Source organism: Fonticula alba (assembly GCF_000388065.1).
Source record: "Fonticula alba strain ATCC 38817 unplaced genomic scaffold supercont2.1, whole genome shotgun sequence".
NCBI lineage: Eukaryota > Rotosphaerida > Fonticulaceae > Fonticula > Fonticula alba.
Window position 1 is genome coordinate 4554580 of NW_009242971.1, and position 16366 is coordinate 4570945.

At 65.0% G+C, this 16366-nt stretch overlaps 5 protein-coding genes across 6 annotated transcripts; 3 read left to right on the forward strand and 2 right to left on the reverse strand.

The window, feature by feature from the left end:
- H696_00975 (hypothetical protein) lies at positions 1-3900 on the forward strand. The gene is made up of 4 exons (XM_009494864.1): positions 1-1841; positions 2135-2225; positions 2404-2904; positions 3163-3900. Exons 1-4 carry the CDS (start codon positions 112-114, stop codon positions 3532-3534), a joined length of 2694 nt encoding a protein of 897 aa, XP_009493139.1. The 5' UTR covers positions 1-111; the 3' UTR covers positions 3535-3900.
- A 167-nt stretch (positions 3901-4067) lies between these two features.
- Positions 4068-8780, forward strand: H696_00976. 2 transcript variants are annotated; one of them, XM_009494866.1, is made up of 9 exons: positions 4068-4386; positions 4512-5108; positions 5241-5401; positions 5512-5642; positions 5767-5903; positions 6055-6123; positions 6235-6716; positions 6879-8585; positions 8622-8780. In XM_009494866.1, the coding sequence occupies exons 1-8, from the start codon at positions 4071-4073 to the stop codon at positions 7107-7109; spliced, it is 2124 nt and encodes a 707-aa protein (XP_009493141.1). In that variant the 5' UTR covers positions 4068-4070; the 3' UTR covers positions 7110-8585; positions 8622-8780. The 2 variants fall into 2 exon arrangements, with proteins under 2 accessions (XP_009493141.1, XP_009493140.1); XM_009494865.1 differs by having other exon boundaries at positions 6879-8780.
- Positions 7358-8743, reverse strand: H696_00977 (hypothetical protein; the record flags this gene model as incomplete). The annotated part of the gene is made up of 1 exon (XM_009494867.1): positions 7358-8743. One exon carries the CDS (start codon positions 8741-8743, stop codon positions 7358-7360), a length of 1386 nt encoding a protein of 461 aa, XP_009493142.1.
- A 1686-nt stretch (positions 8781-10466) lies between the features above and the next one.
- H696_00978 (hypothetical protein) lies at positions 10467-12436 on the forward strand. The gene is made up of 7 exons (XM_009494868.1): positions 10467-10551; positions 10687-10859; positions 11096-11253; positions 11368-11472; positions 11624-11727; positions 11948-12042; positions 12150-12436. Exons 1-7 carry the CDS (start codon positions 10520-10522, stop codon positions 12224-12226), a joined length of 744 nt encoding a protein of 247 aa, XP_009493143.1. The 5' UTR covers positions 10467-10519; the 3' UTR covers positions 12227-12436.
- A 555-nt stretch (positions 12437-12991) lies between these two features.
- H696_00979 (hypothetical protein) lies at positions 12992-15914 on the reverse strand (the record flags this gene model as incomplete). Its single annotated transcript, XM_009494869.1, has 6 exons — positions 15471-15914; positions 15182-15233; positions 14842-15038; positions 14524-14610; positions 14168-14388; positions 12992-14021 (listed from the first exon to the last, which is right to left on the reverse strand). Exons 1-6 carry the CDS (start codon positions 15714-15716, stop codon positions 12992-12994), a joined length of 1833 nt encoding a protein of 610 aa, XP_009493144.1. The 5' UTR covers positions 15717-15914.
- Positions 15915-16366: the final 452 nt, after the last annotated feature.

Sequence of the window (16366 nt, forward strand, 5' to 3'; positions counted from 1 at the left end):
GTCTCTCTCTCTCTCTCCTTCCCATCTTTTCCTCCCGCTCTCCGCCGCTTGCCGCCCGATCCTGGCCCTGCTCCCGTCCTGCTGCAAACCCCCCCCGTCGGGCTGCCGTCAATGCCGCTGCCGGACGCCACCTACCATCCCAGCCGGTACCTGCTGCTGGGAGGGCTCCGGCCGCTGGGACGGCCGTCCCTCGGGTACTTGGTCCCCCGGCTGTCGGAGGGGGCCCGCTACCAGCTGGCGGTGTCGGCCTTGGCTCCGAATTCCGGCCTGGTGCTGGACAACCTGACCCCCATTTGGGCCACGGTTCGACACCGGAATGCCCCCTTCGCGCCGCCCTCCTGCGATGATGAGGCCCTGCCGGTGCGGCTGGCGGTGCAAGTTTACAGCAGCCTGGCCGCGGCCACCGGGGCCCCGTGCACGGATCCCGGCGTGCCGCAGGGGACCAAGGCGGCCAAAGCCGCGGCGGCGGCCGCCGCATCGACCGCCGCCCCGGTGGAGGTGTGCTCCGACCGGGCATTCTCCCTGCCGACGGAGTTCTCCTGCCTGAGGCCGGTGGCCGGCTTGGCGGCCGGTACCCGGCGCTTGGCGCATGCGGCCTCCAGCCCGGGGCTGCCGGCGCGCCATGTGCTGGACTCGCGCTCCGGCACGCCATTGCGTTTGGTGGTGCGCTCGGAGACCGACCTGCTCACCGCGTGCATCCATCGGCTCGGGGCCTTCACCGCGTGCTCCCTCAGCCGGCTGCTGCTGGGGGAGGATTCCCTGCAGTTGACCGGTGCCGGGAGCCCGGCCGCTCCCATGCAGGGGACCGGCCCGCCGGAGGGCACCCCTCCGCCGGTGGCCAGCACGCCGGGGCTCCGGAAGCCCCCCCGGTTGCCGGTGTCGGCCATTGCCCTGGCCCGGCCGCAGCGGGATTGCCTGATCATCCCTCGGCGCGCGCGCCCGGGGCTCGGCCGGCAGATGGGCCTGGCGCTGAAACGCTCGGCCACCGACACCTGGAACATGGCCTGGGCCACGGTGACCGGGCGCTATCGTCGGCGGCTGGTGCCCTCGGCGCGGGCCGACCCCGGGGCCAGGTGGTCGCCGCGGCTGGCCGGCCCCAGTGCCCTGGCCGCCCGGTCGGCCGACTTCCTGGCCACCTGCGTGGTGGATTCCATGCGGGCGGCCTTCCTGGCGACGGTCTTGTCGCCGGTCCTCCTGGCCGCGCCCATCTGCCTGTCAGACAACTCGCCGGTGTGGCTGCGCACCGCCTTCTGGCACCTTGTGACCGAGGCCCTGGAGCTATGCGGGCCGACATTCATCAAGCTCGGCCAGTGGGCGGCCACCCGGCCGGACATGCTGCCCCCCGAGGCGGCGAGTGCCCTTTCGCGATTGCACAGCGCGGTCAAGCCCCACTCGGCGGCCGTGGCCCGGGCCTCCCTGGCGAAGGCCGTGGCGCCGGCACAGCTGGCCTCGGTATTCAGTCGCTTTGAGGATGTTCCCGTTGGTGCTGGCTGCATTGCTCAAGTCCACCGGGCGGTGCTGCGTCAAACCGGGCAGGTGGTCGCCGTGACGATCCAGCATCCCGGCGTGCGGAAGGTGGTCGAGCGGGACTTGAGGCTGATCCAGCGCGCGGCGGCCACCGGCGAGTGGCTCATTCCCTGGATCCAGGTGACCGGCGCGGCCAACACCTTTGCCCAGGTGATGCGCGAGCAGATGGACTTCCGTCAGGAGGCCCGGCATCTGGATCGGTTTTTGGAAAACTTCGACGGCGTGTCCGAAGTCACCTTCCCGATGCCCGTATGGCCGTATGTATCGCGCGAGGTTGTCGTGGAGACCTTCCTCCAGGGGATACCCATCAGCCAGTGCGTGGGGCACTTTGTTCTTGCCTTGTGCTTGGCTCTTTTGCTCTTCCCTTTTTCGCCCCTTCCTTTCGCATTCGCTGCCGTGCCCCCCTTTCCCTGGGTTTGTGAGGATGCCGCCGCCGCCGCCGGGCTCGTTTCTTTTTTTTCTTTTTTTTCTTTTTTTTGCTGACAAGAGCACCTGCCGCCGGGATGGGCACACACAATCCTTGATCCATGCATCGGGGCTGGATGTGCCTCCCTTCCTTGTCCCTTTGTTCGTGCCTTTCTGCGTGCGTGTACATGCGCGTGGGTAGTTTCCTCGAACGTCAGGATGAATTCACGCGATCGCTGTCGGCCGTCGGGCTGTCGGCCTTCCTGAAGATGATCCTCGTGGACAATTACATTGTACGTGTGGTGGCGGCCACGGTGTGCCTTTCTTTGGCATGGTCCTGCTCTCATTGGCTTGGGCCATCCGCCAGCTGGCCGGCGCGCTCCTTTTTTGCTCGGGTTCCCCCATTTTGGATTGGGAACTTACACCCACCCGCCCACCCGCCCACCCACACACCCACACACACGCACGCAGCATGCCGATCTTCATCCTGGCAATATCATCGTCCAGCCGGGCAGTCTGGTGGAGCCACGCCCGCCAACCGGGATCCGGGGATTCTTTTCGCGGCTTTCCTCCTCGACCGGTCGGTCTGCCGGTTCGAGCGGCCCCCAGGAGGAGAATCTCTTCTCGGCCGCGCGGCTGGGCGGCCCTGCCGAGGGAGCCGCCTCGGCGGAGGGTCCGCTTGGGGTGTTGGCCTGGCTGCAATCGCTCTTCTTCGGCCAGGGCCTTGGGTCATCGGTTGCGCGCACTCAGCCGCGCCTTGGGTTTGTGGATGCCGGGATTGTGGTCCGCTTGAATCCGGCCGATCGGACAAACTTCGTCGACCTCTTTTCGGCGGTGGTCTTCGGCCGTGGGGCCCTTGCGGCCACGTTGATGATCGAGCGCAGCTCCAAGCCCGAGAGTGTCCTCGACCGGGAGGGCTTCGTTCGGGAGATGACTCGTGTCATTGATTTCGTCCAACGGAACTCCTTCAAGGTGCGTCAGCTACTTTGTCGCCGGGGCATGCACACCTCCATGCATCCAAAGGCACACGGCCACATTCCGGCATATGGCCGCCCTTGTTCCTTTGATCGCCCACTGACATGGGCCCCGCCTCTGTGCTCCCTTCCTTCGGCCGTGTCGTTGCGCATCTACCCTTTCCGCGGCGGATCGCCGATGCTCGCCCCTGGGTCTCCTTCCCGGCCCGCGCGCACACACACGCACACACGCACACATCCCGGCACCTCCGAGTAGCTTGGTAATGTCCATGTGTCCGAGGTCCTGAGCCACGTTCTGGATCTGGTCCGGGTGCATCGGGTCATGATAGATACATCCTTCACATCGCTCATCATGGGCATCATCATTCTCGAGGGCCTGGGCCGGCAGCTGTACCCGAATCTAGATCTGCTTGACGTGGCGCGCCCGTGGCTGGCCCGGGCGGATGGCGAGCTTCAAGAGCTGGCCGCGCCGAGCCGCATGCTGGCCGCCGCCCTGACAGCCCGGTCGATTGCACGTCGGGTGATCGGCGATTTCACAACCCCGGAGGATCGGACTTTTGCCTCCGGCGGGCCGGACGCCGCTCAGACACCCTCTCCACCGCCTTCGCCCAAGTTCCCGACCCTTTGAGCGCGACCGGTGGAAGGAACCGCCGAACGGCGGACGGCCAGCTCCCCTGCCTGGGCTGTCTCTCGGGGAGGGCGCCCATAGTCATACGATGTCATCTTTTTTCTTCTTTTTTTTCCTTTTCCCTTGTCGCCCTGTGTGAGCGTGGGTGTGGATGGGCGTGCGCGGCCGTTCCGCGCAATAGAGCGAACGCCCTCCTGTCTAGATGCGCACCCCTGGCCCTGCTCGCCCCTGCCGACACTCATCGCCCTCTGCCACACTCCATAGGGAGTTAGCAGGTGGATGCGCCGGTGGGCGAGCCGGCGAGGTCCCCGCACCCAGGCACACGCGCCCGCGCCCGCGCGCCCGCGCGCCCTCCCCCCCCCCCCCGTTGCTCTCCGTGGCCCTCTGACAAATGTGCCGGGGCATGTGCCCCGCGCTTGAATATACACCTAGATCCGTTGGGAGTTGGTCGTTTTTTCGTGGCGATTTTGAACTTGTCTCGGGGGCGCGCTCGCGCAGAGGCCGGGGGGGCGAGGCGGGGGGGGGGGGGGATCTCCATGCTGGCTTGTGCGTTCGGGCAAAGAAGCAGCCTGGCGGGCGCCCGGGGGTCAGATCTTGGCCACCAGCCTCCCTTGCCTCTCCTCCCCTCCAGGCACATGCGCAAGCACACGCCTGCTTTCTCTCCCCCTTCCCCCTTCTTGCTTCCTTCCCGCCTCCACGCCCTCTCCCTCGCCCACTTGGCAATCTACTCCCGGCCACACACGCGCAATACCATGGCCTCCATTGGCGCCTTCCATGATGACCACTTCGGTGCCCAGTCGAAGGAGGCTTCCACGGTCACATTGGCCTATACCTGCTTCGAATATCGCCTGAGTACGTTGGGGGGCTTCCATGCGCCGCGCCGCCGAGCATGTGCCCGGGGCATGGTTGGGTGGTGGCTGTCCATTTGCCGGCCTACGGTTACCAGTGCGCCGATGCTCACCTGTCTGTCTCTGCAGTTGATGACCTCGATGTCAGTCAGTTGGATGCGGCTGAGGCTCTCGCGCCGCCGGGTGAGTCCCAGCCTCGCACCTTCTCCCGGACAGCCGACGAGGCTGAGGCCGGTGACGATGTTGCCGGGGCCGGGGGCCCGGCCCTCGCCCCTGTGCCGGCCAAAGTCCAGGTACCTCGCCATGAGGAAGCAACTGACCAGCCGGAGTCCAAGCGCCGGCGCATTTGCCCAACCCCGGTGGACACGCTGCCCGAGCGCCCGGCCGCCATGGTCGTGCAGGATGCCGAAAGCACCGACGAGGAGGCCCCGGACGAGGAGTCCGGCAGTGATGTCGGCGAGTCCGGCAGCGATGGGTCCACCGGCGATGACAGCCACAGCGATGGGGATGACAGCGAGGAGGACGAAACCCCGGAGGGTGGCTGGTTCCTGCACCAAGTCTTCGGCGCGGATGAAACCATCATCGGGCATGTGAATCCCCGGGTGAAGGTGTATCAGGCGGCGGACACACTGCTCCCTCTGCTGGTGGCCGAAAGTGATGCCGTCCTGGCCGGGCCATTGACCACCAACCTGGAGGGGTGCCTGCGTCCCTGGCTGCCGGCTGATTGTGCGTTTCGCCCTTGAGAGAGGGGGGGGGGGGGGGCGTCTTTCATGCGGCATGGTGACCTAGTTGCTGACACGGTCCGCTCCTTTGCCCGGTGTGCTTTTCACCTCCGCCACTGCTTGTTGCTCGGAGCAGACGAGACAAGCCCGGAGAAGTGGGTCGAGCGCGCGCGGCAGGAGCGCGCGACCTTTCAGCCTCCGGGCGAGCGTGTGGCCGAGTTTCTGGCCCTTCCAGGGAACTTTGCCACCGGCTCGTCGGATGCCGATGACACTGCCGTCAAGTACTCGGTCTTCCGCGTGCGTTGGTCTTGGATTGTGCTCTGCCCCGCCCTTTTACTCGCCTCTCGCCGATGGGCACGCGTGTGGCATCGTCTGACAGGGCCCTCGGGGACTTTTGACATGGGCAGTGCCACATCACGGATCCCGGCGCGCGTGCTTTCCACCACCGTGCCCATCTGTTGACTGCGCTGAATATCGAAACGGCCTCGGCCGAGCCCGGCGGCCTGGACGACAGCGACAAGTGGGTGATGTACTATGTGTGCGTGATGGCCCCACCGGCCGAATGCCATGCGGATCTGCCTGCCTTGCTGGCGTGCCGACTGGCGCTCCTGCAATTGCCGCCACCGCCGCCGCCGCCGCCGCCCTTTCCGGTGTGTGCGCAGGTTCGAGCATGCGGGCGATCACCTTCGCTTCGCGGGCCTGGCAACAACGCATCCCTTCTACCAGCGTGCGGATCGCCTTGTCTGGCGTCTGGCTTTGCTGACGGTGTCCCCGGCACATGGGCGCCGGGGCATCGGCCGTACGTGTTGGCCCTTGGGCCCTTCCTGCCTTTTGCCCGGCCCTCTGCCCCTGTGTGCTGGGCCATCCTCGCTTGCGAGATCTCCCTCGGCCCTCTTGCTTACACACATGGGCGTCCCCATCGGCCCCACCATTCGTCCATACACACATAGAGAGGATCTATGAGGCGGTCTTCGCGGATATCTACACTCGCTTTGGCGACGTGCTGGCTGCCTTCACAAGTGCGTGCTTCGCTTCTCCTGGCGCATCCTGCCGCCCGCCATGTGGGGTCCCTCGCTGCGGTGGTACTTCCCCGGCTGACTTGTCGGGCTCTGCCCATGTATCTCCCTCAGTCGAGGATCCGAATCCGTCGATGCAGCAGCTCCGCGATCGGGCGGATCTGGCCCTGCTGCTGGACTGCCAGCCGGCTGTGTGGCTGACCAGTGGGCAGGATGAGCGGCGACAGCTCCGCCGCGGGGACCTCCGGCCGCTGGCCTGTGCGCCGGCCACTTTGCCGATTGTTCCGCTGTCGAGCCAGCCGGCTGCCGTGGCCAGCGGGAACTTCCTTCGCCCGGGGCTCCGGCGGTCGGCCGACGTGTCGGCCGATGAGCGTCTGCTGGCCGAGCTGACCGAGGGTCAGGTTGGTGTCCCGACGGCCCAGTCTATCGGGGCCATTTGTCGCCTGCTGCGGGTGTCGCGGGTGCAGGCCGGGCGCCTGGCTCTCGGGCTTTGCTTGTGGGCGCACTTCGGTGGCCGTGGCCGCTGGGGCGCCATCGACCGGCACCAGCTCCTGACTCAGCTGCGCCTGTGGAGCAAGGGCCGCACATATGTCGAGGTGCGTGTGCGAGGAATGGCTCCTCGATGCCTGTGCTCCTGCCATTCCCCTGTCGATCGCTGACCTGCCCCATCATTCCTCCGCCGCTTCCTTGGCCGTCCGACACACACACACACACACACACACACACACACACACACACACACACACACACACACACAGCTCAATCTGGCTCCCCTGCTGACGGCCCGCCATCTGGAGGTCCCGGGAGTCAAGTCGGCCGAGGAGATCGCCGCCGCTCAAAAGAAGGCCCGACATGGCACGGTGGCCGCCGCCACCCGGGCCCAGGTCTTGGATGCACTGGCTGACAACTGGCAGGAGACCGAGTCCCGCTGGCGGCAGATTGTCCGGTCGGTCGAGCACCGCCTGGCCGGCGGCGAGAACCAGCCATGATACAGTCGGCTTCTTGCCTCCTGTCTCCCAGCTATGAGGCCCATCCTACGACGGGGCATAAAAAGATGTTGCAAAAGAAAAATGGACACATGTAGTTCGTTTGGAGGTTGTATTCTTTCCCTCCCTTGTGCAGACACACGTACGAGAGGGGGGAGAAACATACTATGCACGAGGCAGGGAGGGGGGGGGGAGGGAGGGAGGACCAGGAGGAACTATAGGGGAGGCTATGCACACACACACACACACCCTTAGAGCTTGTCGTAGCGGTGGGTGTCAGAGCCGATGGAGGACCCCTCGCCCGGGGAACCGGCGGAGCCCTCCTCACCGAGGACCGAGCCCATGGTCATGCCGCGCTTGCGAGCATAGGACAGACCAAAGAAGCCGGCCACCACGAGGACCAGAGAGAAGATCATGCCGCCGATGAAGAGGCCGGCGGTGCTGGGGACCTTGTGGCACTTGCCACCCTCCGGGGGGCAGTAGTAGCCGCGGTTGCAGGGCTGGTCGCAGGAGCACGACAGGATGTTGCTGCAGTTGCCCTTCTCCGAGAGGGGGATGCACCCGGTCTTGGAGCAGTAGATGCAATCCGGGGAGGAGCTGCAAGACGAGCAGCTGGTGATGGCAGAGCAGTCGACGCACTTGTCATTCGAGCCGAAGATCCAGCTGCGAGTGCCATTGCACGTGTAATCCAGCGGCCCGAGCGAGGAGCCGAAGTTGCACCGACGAGTGGTCGAGCACCAGCCGCAGTTGGGGAGCTTGGCGCAGGAGGCGCAATCGGTCTGGGCCTCGCAGAGGGGCTCCTCCTCGGAAGAGGACTCCGGGCAGGCATACGGCGACCGGGCCGACAGGGTGTAGCTGCAGGGCCGGCTGCGGTTCAGGTGGTTGGAGGCAGTCAGGTGCGTGAGGGGGACATCCAGCTGGGGGTCACACTCGATGGTGATCAAAACCTGGTAGGTGGTCATGATGTTGAGGTCCGGGTCGAAGCAGCTGTCACCGCCGCGGTAGGAGACCAGCACGCCGCGGGTCTTGTCGGCGCTCGGGTAGCCGTGGATTTCCATGGACGACAGGCGGCCGATGGGGGTGGAAGAGGCGGTGGAGGTGCGGTACTCGCAGAAGGAGGCGGTGTTGGCCTCGATGGAGGCCGGGGCGTCGGTGTTCTCGGTGGCGGCATCGGGCTTGGAAGCGCAGGGGAGGACCACCGGCTCGCAAATGCGGAAGTAGGCAATGTAGTCATCATTCGACAGGTCGACAGCGATGAAGTCGGACGTCTCGTTGGTCGGGCGGATCTTGCCCAGGTGGGGGAAGTGAATGAAGCGGTTGGACCGGGGGTCGAAGGTCTGGAACCGGCAGTTCACCTCATCCGGCGGGGGGGGGAGAGAACCGGAGTCCGAGCTGCTGGAGCCCTCCTCCGGGGGAGGGAGGTCCGACCCGGGGGTCGAGTCATCCGGCATCGAGGTGGAGGCCGAGGCGGAGGCCGAGGTGGAGGCCGAGGCGGAGGCCGAGGCGGAGGCCGAGGTGGAGGCCGAGGCAGAAGCCGAAGCCGAGGAGGCGTCAATGGTCATGGCCGCGGTCGTCGTGGCCGCCATCATGACCAGCGCCAGCAGGCCCAGCAGCATGCGGAGCTTGGGGAGGCCCATGGTGGTGCAGGGAGGGGGGGGGGGAGGCAGCAGCAAAGGTGGAGCAGCGGCAGGATTTGCGGCAGATCGTGGACCGGGCCGCCTACTGGGGCACCTGAAAAGGGGGACTCGCGTGTACTCGCACACGCCGGCCCCCCTCCCCCCGTTTCGCCCAACTCATCCCCCCCCCCCCCCTCTACAACTTGTGGGAGGCGGGGCGTGTGAGGAATGCGCCAACCTCCGTGCATGCCGGGATGCCGAAAGCTGGGGTACCGTTCGCCCCTTGTTCCCCGGCTCATCCCTCGAGGGGGTCCCGGCGGCGGGTCACTGTGTGGGGCACAAATGAGATCCCCCGCCCCCTCCCCGCCCCCCCACACACAGAGCAACAGACGAGGGGCCAGGAGCCGGCGCCCATGCGTGCCCCGCCGTACTGGGAGGCGGGGGCACCAGGTCCGGCGCCCTTGGGTACTACGCGGAGGTGAGTGCGCCTTGCCCGCGCGCGCTAAGGTCGTCCGGCTTGATTGGGGGATGTCCATCCGGGTTCCCGCGTCCCGAGGACCGGGGGGAGGGGGGGGGGGTGGGAGCGCCGGCTCGCTCGGGCATCGCACCCCCCGGCGGCGCGGGCCCAAAATCCAATAACATTGCCCCGGGTCCGTGCGCCCCCACTCCCCCGTGGGGCCGTGAATAGTGAAAGGCAGCGGACGACCTGGGCGAGAGAGTATGTGGGAGTGCCCCGATCCAGCCATGCATGACACATGGAAACGCACAGGGAGGCTGCCAGCTGGGGGTGCCCTCCTCGCGCTCGGTCGCCTCCTCGCTTGCCCTCTGGCCCTGGTTCTTTGCGCCTGCGGGGGTGCGCGCCGGTCCGCCCCCGCTCACTTTCTCTCCCTCTCCCCCCCCCTCTCCGGGGGTCGTGCTGGTGGCTGGATCGGCCGAGGCCAGGTCTGGGGCTGGCTCCGACTCGAGCATGTGATCATATCACTCTTATGGGCCGTGTGAGCTTCACCCTCGAGGCGTGATATGGCAGCTCGCTGCCGGATTTGAGCCGCTCCTCTTCCTGGTGAGTGGGAGAAAGCCCCGGTCAAAAAAGGGTGCCCTGGGGGGGAACAAGCACACAATTCCATGTACAAGGTGCAAGCGTCTGTGCGTGTGTGTGTGTGTGTGTGTGTGTGTGTGTGGGAAGTGCTGAGGCACGCGCCCGAGATAGCCTTGGAGGCGGGCGGCTTCCTCCCCGACACCCTCCGAAACGCACCAGGTCAATCGCTCCTGCCCAAAAGAGGGCTGGGATGTGCCGATGCACCACCACGCCCCCCCCCCCCCCCCCCCTTCGGAGGGGGTCTTCTTGGTTTGGGCGGTCCTTCCTTTGCTGGTTCCCAGGGCAGCAAGGAGCGGTCGGCGAGGGGGGGGGGGGGGGCGGGGCGCTAGGCCAAGGCCGGGGTAGATGCCAAGGCCGGCCTCCATCCCTCTTTTATGTTCCTCTGATGGTGTTCGGGGCAGGCTTTTTCCTGGTCCTCAGAGGCAGCACCTGGAGAACCGTCAGGATCTTGCCTCAGGGCAGGGCGAGAGGGGGGGGGGGGGGGAGAGAGATCTGAGCCGAGCGGGCTTCCTACGGGGGGACAGCCGAAAGCACACCAGCTTGCGGCGGACTCCGGTTTGGCCCGGGCCCGCCACACCATCCCGTCTTCCTCCCCACGCCGCCCACCCGCCGTCCTCCTCCACTCCTTCGCCCCCCCCCCCCTCCCCCCTCCCGCCCTCCCCTCCCCTTTTTCTTGCCCGCGGCTCATTTAGAAAGCGAACATGTCGGACGACCCCTTCTTTGCCGTGAAGGAGTATGTTTCCCTCTTCCCTCCTGCTTGGTTCCCCCTTCCCGCGGTCATTTTCGCCCCTCCCTTTGCGCTGCCTGTCAAGCCATTGGGCCTCTAACCGGCTTTTCCCCGCCCTGCCATTGCCCCGGCCACACATAGCGATGTCGAGAGGGTCACCCGCCAGGTGCTGGAGCAGCGCGCCCAGTGGAACAAGCTCCTGGGCATCACCGACCTGGCCAACCCGACGCCACACTTCACGGATTTGGTGAATGAGCTGCAGAACAACATCGAGACCATTGAGTATGACCTGCAGGATCTCGAGGAAACCATCGGTACCTTTGTAACTCGCCCGCTCGCTCGCGCGCGCCCTCCCCGGGAGCCCCCTGTCGGAGCAAAGGCCCTCCGTTTGCTTCTCGGGGGGGAGGGGGGGGGGGCGCCCTCCGCTGTCGCTCTCTCCTCGGCCGGCAGTCCCTACTGAGGCCCCTCTCGCCCTCCTTTCTGACACATGTTCCCCCTCCGTCGGGCCTCTCCCTCGCCTGGCCGGCCCTCCTTTCCGCCCTGGGGCCAGTCATCGTCGAGGCCAATCCCCACAAGTTCCGCCTTGCCCCGGGCGAGCTGGCCGCGCGCCGGTCGTTTGTGGCCAACACGCGCGCTGTCATCCAGGAAACCCGTGCCGAGCTGTCCGGCCCGAAATACCAATCCAAGTTGGCCGCCGATAAGCGTAAGGTATGGCCTTCCTCCCTGCGACTTCCCTTCCCCTTTCCTTGGCCCGTATAGCCATGGTGTTGGGACATTGCTAACCGGTCCCGATGTGTTCGCGCCCCGGCAATGCCATCGCAGGCCCTTACCCAGGCGGCCAAGAGCCCTGGGCTGTTGGCTCGCGAGGCCAACCAGCGCGCCACCAATGAGCGCGTCCTCGCCGAGGGTGGCCAGGATCTCCAGCAGGTGCGTATCTCAAGTGCAACGGCCCTGCCTCGGCATCCTGGCAAGGTTCACCAACACATTCCCCCCCCCCCCCCCCCTCCTGTTCCCTCTCCTCCTGCGGACACAACTGTACCTGGTCATGTGTTGGGGGGCGCTGTGAATTCCATCGCAGATTGTCAAGACCCAGGACTTGACCCTGGAGAAGATTTCTTCGACGGTTCAGAACCTGCGCATTGTGGCCGAGGCCATCGGCGAGGAGGTGGACCTTCACAACCGGTGCGCCCACTGTTTGCTCTTCCTCGGCCTCTCTCTCTCTCTCTCTCCTTTACTCTCTTTGGGCCCGTCCCTTGCCTTGCTTTCCTTTTTCCTCGCTTTGTCTTGGGGCTCGTGTCTTGGTGCTTGTGCTTTTCCCCTCGTGTCCAGATACTCTCCCGCTGAATCCCATGCGGTGCCTGGGCCCCTCCTCTGACCCTTTCCATGTCCGACATATGCACAGTATGCTTGACGATCTTGAGGCCGACGTTGAGAACACCACCAACCGCATCAACCACACAATGTCCTCAATGACCAAGGTTTTCAAGGACGCGAAGTGTGCGTGCCCATTTGCACTCTTCCCTCCATGCATGTGTCCGGCCCGTGCTCACCTTCTCCCTCCTCTTCCCCCTCTTCCCTCTGCCCCCTTTGCTCCCTATCTCCAGCCAATAAGTCCATGCTGGTCATTGCCTGCCTTATCATCACCATCATCATTCTTGCTATCCTTGCGGTTGCTCTCTGATGTGGCTGTGCGGTTGCCAGACCGTCTGTATAAAAAAAACCTCTTCACATTTTCCCCCCCCCCTTTTGCCTTTGCTGCAGCAGCGAAAGCAGCTGGCCCCGTTTTCCCGCCCTCCCGCCCTCCCGCCTTCCCCCTCTTTGGTGTATTCGTGCGCATGCACACCTGCCCACACACATACACACACACGTACATACATACATACATACATACATACTGCTGTCCTTGATGCCACCACACGTGCTTGTCTGCGGAGTGATGCTCTTCCTCCGCAAACAAGTGACTGTGCCTCACAACGTTCGAGAATATACCGTACGCTGTGACCATCATCACCCGGTCGGTGCTCGGGGCCTGTGTAAGCGCACGATGCCTTCCAAAGGCCAATGGAATGGCGCCGAGCGCCTCCAAGCCCCGGTCAGGGAGAACCCCGGGAAGGGTCTCTCTATCGGGCGAGGACACATGAGCGAGCAACAAACAGGTCCTTGGGAGGCATGCCCTTTGCCGAGAATGCCCTGCAACAGGTGGCAGCACCGGCACAAGGGCTCCACTGTAATGGGCTGTGCTCGGAGGAAGAGGAGCGAGGAGAGGGACATGCAGATACAAAAATGGATGGTATATTACAACAGGACGATGAAGACCTGGGTAAGAAGAGCGGGGACAGGGGGAGACGCGTGTCTGCCTCTCCTCGCGGCGGCCATCAAACTGCAATGGAGCTCACGCGAGGACACGGCAGGACACAAGGCCCCATGGTGCGCGGAGGGGAACATCTTAGTGGATCAACGCCTCCGGGTCATCCTCAAAGGTGCCAGTATGCGCGGGCGGCGTGGGGCTCATCGGCCGGGCATATGACACCCGAGAGGCCTGGGAAACCTGGGAAGCATGGGAGGCATGGGAGGCATGGGAGGCATGCGACGCCTGGGAGGCATGGGAGGCATGGGAGGCATGCGACACATGCGACATGTGAGAAGAGTGCGACCGGTAGGAGGCCGGCGACACGGGGGGCGAGCGGGTGGCTGCCGCGGCGGCCGCGGCGGGCGAATGGTCAGCCAGGCTGATTCGGATGCCAGAAGCGGGAGACCGCCTCCCGGAGGCGAAGCTCTGGCCGTCATGGTACATCTCATGGTCGGAATAGTCGCTGGCGCTGGAGTTGGAATTGGAGAGGCCCCCGGCGTGGGCATCATCGCCCTGGCGGTCGCCGAACAGGGAACCTTGGTCCGAGTCACTGGCGAAGTGGGAGTCCGAGTGACGGACCCCGAAGGAATCCTCGAAGACTGAGCAGCCCCCGGGGCCGGCCGGCTCCCGCGGGTCATTGTTGAGGTCGTCCTCGGCGATGGTGGTCACCACGATGGAGATGTCGGCCGCCTCGGCACCGACCTTGTCCGAACCACTGTCCGAGGATGAGCCGCTCTTCGGATCATGGTGGTGGTGCTTGGTTGGGTGGAGATCCGGCGACAGCTGGCTGTCCTCGGAGTGCGACAGCCCCGGCGAGCTGGCCATCGAGGGGGAACTCAGAGAGTAGGTTGAGGGCCGGTGATGGTGGGGGTGGTGGGGGTGATGCGGCGCGAGGGTGGAAGCGCTCGGAGTGGGCGGCTGCGATTGGGGATCACTGCCGCGGCGCTGGCTCAGCTCGAAGTCCGACTCGTGGCAGCCCGGGGCACTGCTGGTATCGGTGGCTCGGAGGGGCGTGAGCGTCGGCGAGGAGAAGCTCTCCTTGCGCGAGGAAGAGGACGACCCGTCGGTGTAGTCCAATTCGAAACTCTTATGGAACTCGATTTCATATTCCTTCCGATGGAAGGTGCTGCGTGGGTGAGCGGGGAGTACGGGAGGAGAGGGGAGAGAGGAGGGGGGGGGGGGGGGGCGCCATCCGGCAAGTTAGTGCGAATATTTCCCCGAGGCGGAAAGGACGCGGGCGAGGGGGGGAGCGCCGATCGATGGAGAACGCACTGGTGGTACAGCGGCACGACCAGGGTCATGAGAATGATGACATGCAGGGCCACGGTCGAGGGCAGGACCGTCAGGTAGCCCATGGCCCGGTGGAACCAGCGGAACATGTACGACAGCAGGGTGATCGACGAGGAGAAAGAGTAGAAGGTCATCTGAATGAGGGTGAACTTGTACTCATTGAAGTAGCGCTGGCGCACATTGCGGTTGGCAATGCAAATGGGCTGCAGCCGGTGGAGCAGCATGGGCGACAAGTGCAGATCGTGTGAGCCATTCGACACAGGAGAGGGGGCGAGAGGGGGACATTTGCTGCTGGGAGGGGGCCTCTCCCCGGGCCCAGAGCAGGGTGATGAACGCACAATCAGGAAGAGCAGGTGAATCGCGATGACCCCGGTGTAGGCAAACTTAAGGTAGTTGGAGCGCTCGAAGCAGCCCTCGGTGCCGTTCTGGGCAGCGAGGGGAATACGTGATCGAGAGGGAGGCATGACAGCAGGGGCGGGGCAGAGGGGGGGGAGGGGGGGGGGGCAGCGAAAAACACGAGGGAATAGCCCAGACACAGGGTGAGCATGAGCAGACAGCAGGGTCGATGGGGGGGCATGTCGATCGTGGCAGGGGCAGCAACCAAAAGATCCGCCAATAGGAAGAATGTGGCCATGGCCGGCGGGAAGACCACGCACCAGCACAATAGGGCCTTGAGTCTCGAGGGCCGTCAGGACGATGGTGATGAGGAGCGTCGGCAGCCAGAAGATGATGGACACGCCATAGAGCACAAAGGGATCCTGCTTTTTGAATTGGAAGATGAGGAATAGGCGCCACATGCGGAAGAAAAAGGAGAAGGCGAAGATCCCATAGCCGAAAGGGATCGATAGCCAGTCTTCGGGGTGTGAAGGGCGGGCGGAGAGGGGGGGGGGCAGCAGCAGCAGCAGAAACAATGAATGGTGTCAGAGTCGCCGATCAGGAGCGAGGGGCGTGCCAGGGAGGGGCGGGACGTTGCAAAAGGCGATGGTCCACACGCACACGTGAAGGAGCACCACCACCCGCCGAAATAGGGGGTCATTTTGAAAGCGGCCTTTGGGAGGGGAGAGAAAGAGGGGGGGAGAGAGAGAGAGAGAGAGAGAGAGAGGGAGGGTGAGTGAGAACCACGAGCATTGCAGCATGTGAGGCAAGACTGCTCGGGGGGGGGGGGGGGGGGGGGGGGGGGGGGGGGGGGGGGGGGGGGCGGAACGGAGGCCGGGCGGTGGGAAGCAGGACGCCCGCTTGACCGAGGCCGAGGCTTGAAGGAGTGCGCGCGAGGCGGATGACGCACCATGGTGCCGAATTGGAAAAAGATGGCACCAAACCACATGAACCAGATGATGGGAAGTTGCTTGGCCTTGAAGGGGAGATATCTCCGGTGGAACCAAATATACAGGAGAACTAACCCGGTGAGGAAGAAGGAAAACATGACAGCCCCCAGGGTGATGTATCGGCCGGGGGTGACATTATGGAGGAACTCCACATCGAACGAGGGGTTGTAGAAAGTGCCATCTGGCAGCTGCTCGTGGAGGCCCATTGGAAGGGGAGAAAAGGGGAAGAGTGGAGGTCCGAGAAGTCGGCAGGGGGGGAAGCACTGACCGAGCAGAGGAGGCGGAGTCGATCCAGGGAGATGGCGAGAATTCGGTCGATAGGGGATCGAGCGCTTGCCTTGGGCTCTGGGTCAAGTGTTGAGAAAGAGGCGGGCAGGGGAAGCGGCGCGGAGGCAGAGGGGGGGGGGGGACCTCCGAAGGGGAAGCTGGCAGGAGGGCAGGCGGGGTTCCGTGCTGGAGGGGGCGGCGAGGGATGCTGCGATGGGGCAAAAGGATATCTGCTCCTGGGGTGCGGAGAGTGCCCAGTGCCGGTCTATTTATAGAACGGTAGTAATCTTGGCGAGGGCATGCAAAGGAAGGGAGGAGCGCGGACGAGAACAAACACGAGGCATGAGCGACCAAGACCAAGCGAGAGAGGGAGAGCATGAGGGACACGAGGGCGACGCGACTGACCGAGACACCTGGAGAGAAGGGCGGGCAGAACGCCACGGCGCCAGGAAGGGAAGAAGAGCACCGCCAAACAACCGAGAGAAGTGCCGGGGGTGTGGTTCCGGGCACACGGGGCATGACCGTGTCCGGCCCAGGAAGCGTGCCTGGGCGGGGGCGACGCCGGTGGCGGTGGCGCGGCCGATGGCAT

Coding starts and splice junctions, on each gene's coding strand:
- H696_00975 (XM_009494864.1), top strand. CDS start 112: ATGCCGCTGCCGGACGCCACCTACCATCCCAGCCGGTACCTGCTGCTG. Junction 1,842..2,134: donor CAGGGGATACCCATCAGCCA/GTGCGTGGGGCA, acceptor GCGCGTGGGTAG/TTTCCTCGAACGTCAGGATG. Junction 2,905..3,162: donor TCCAACGGAACTCCTTCAAG/GTGCGTCAGCTA, acceptor ACCTCCGAGTAG/CTTGGTAATGTCCATGTGTC.
- H696_00976 (XM_009494865.1), top strand. CDS start 4,071: ATGCTGGCTTGTGCGTTCGGGCAAAGAAGCAGCCTGGCGGGCGCCCGG. Junction 5,402..5,511: donor TCAAGTACTCGGTCTTCCGC/GTGCGTTGGTCT, acceptor TGACATGGGCAG/TGCCACATCACGGATCCCGG. Junction 6,717..6,878: donor AGGGCCGCACATATGTCGAG/GTGCGTGTGCGA, acceptor ACACACACACAG/CTCAATCTGGCTCCCCTGCT.
- H696_00978 (XM_009494868.1), top strand. CDS start 10,520: ATGTCGGACGACCCCTTCTTTGCCGTGAAGGA. Junction 11,728..11,947: donor GAGGTGGACCTTCACAACCG/GTGCGCCCACTG, acceptor ACATATGCACAG/TATGCTTGACGATCTTGAGG. Junction 12,043..12,149: donor GGTTTTCAAGGACGCGAAGT/GTGCGTGCCCAT, acceptor CCCTATCTCCAG/CCAATAAGTCCATGCTGGTC.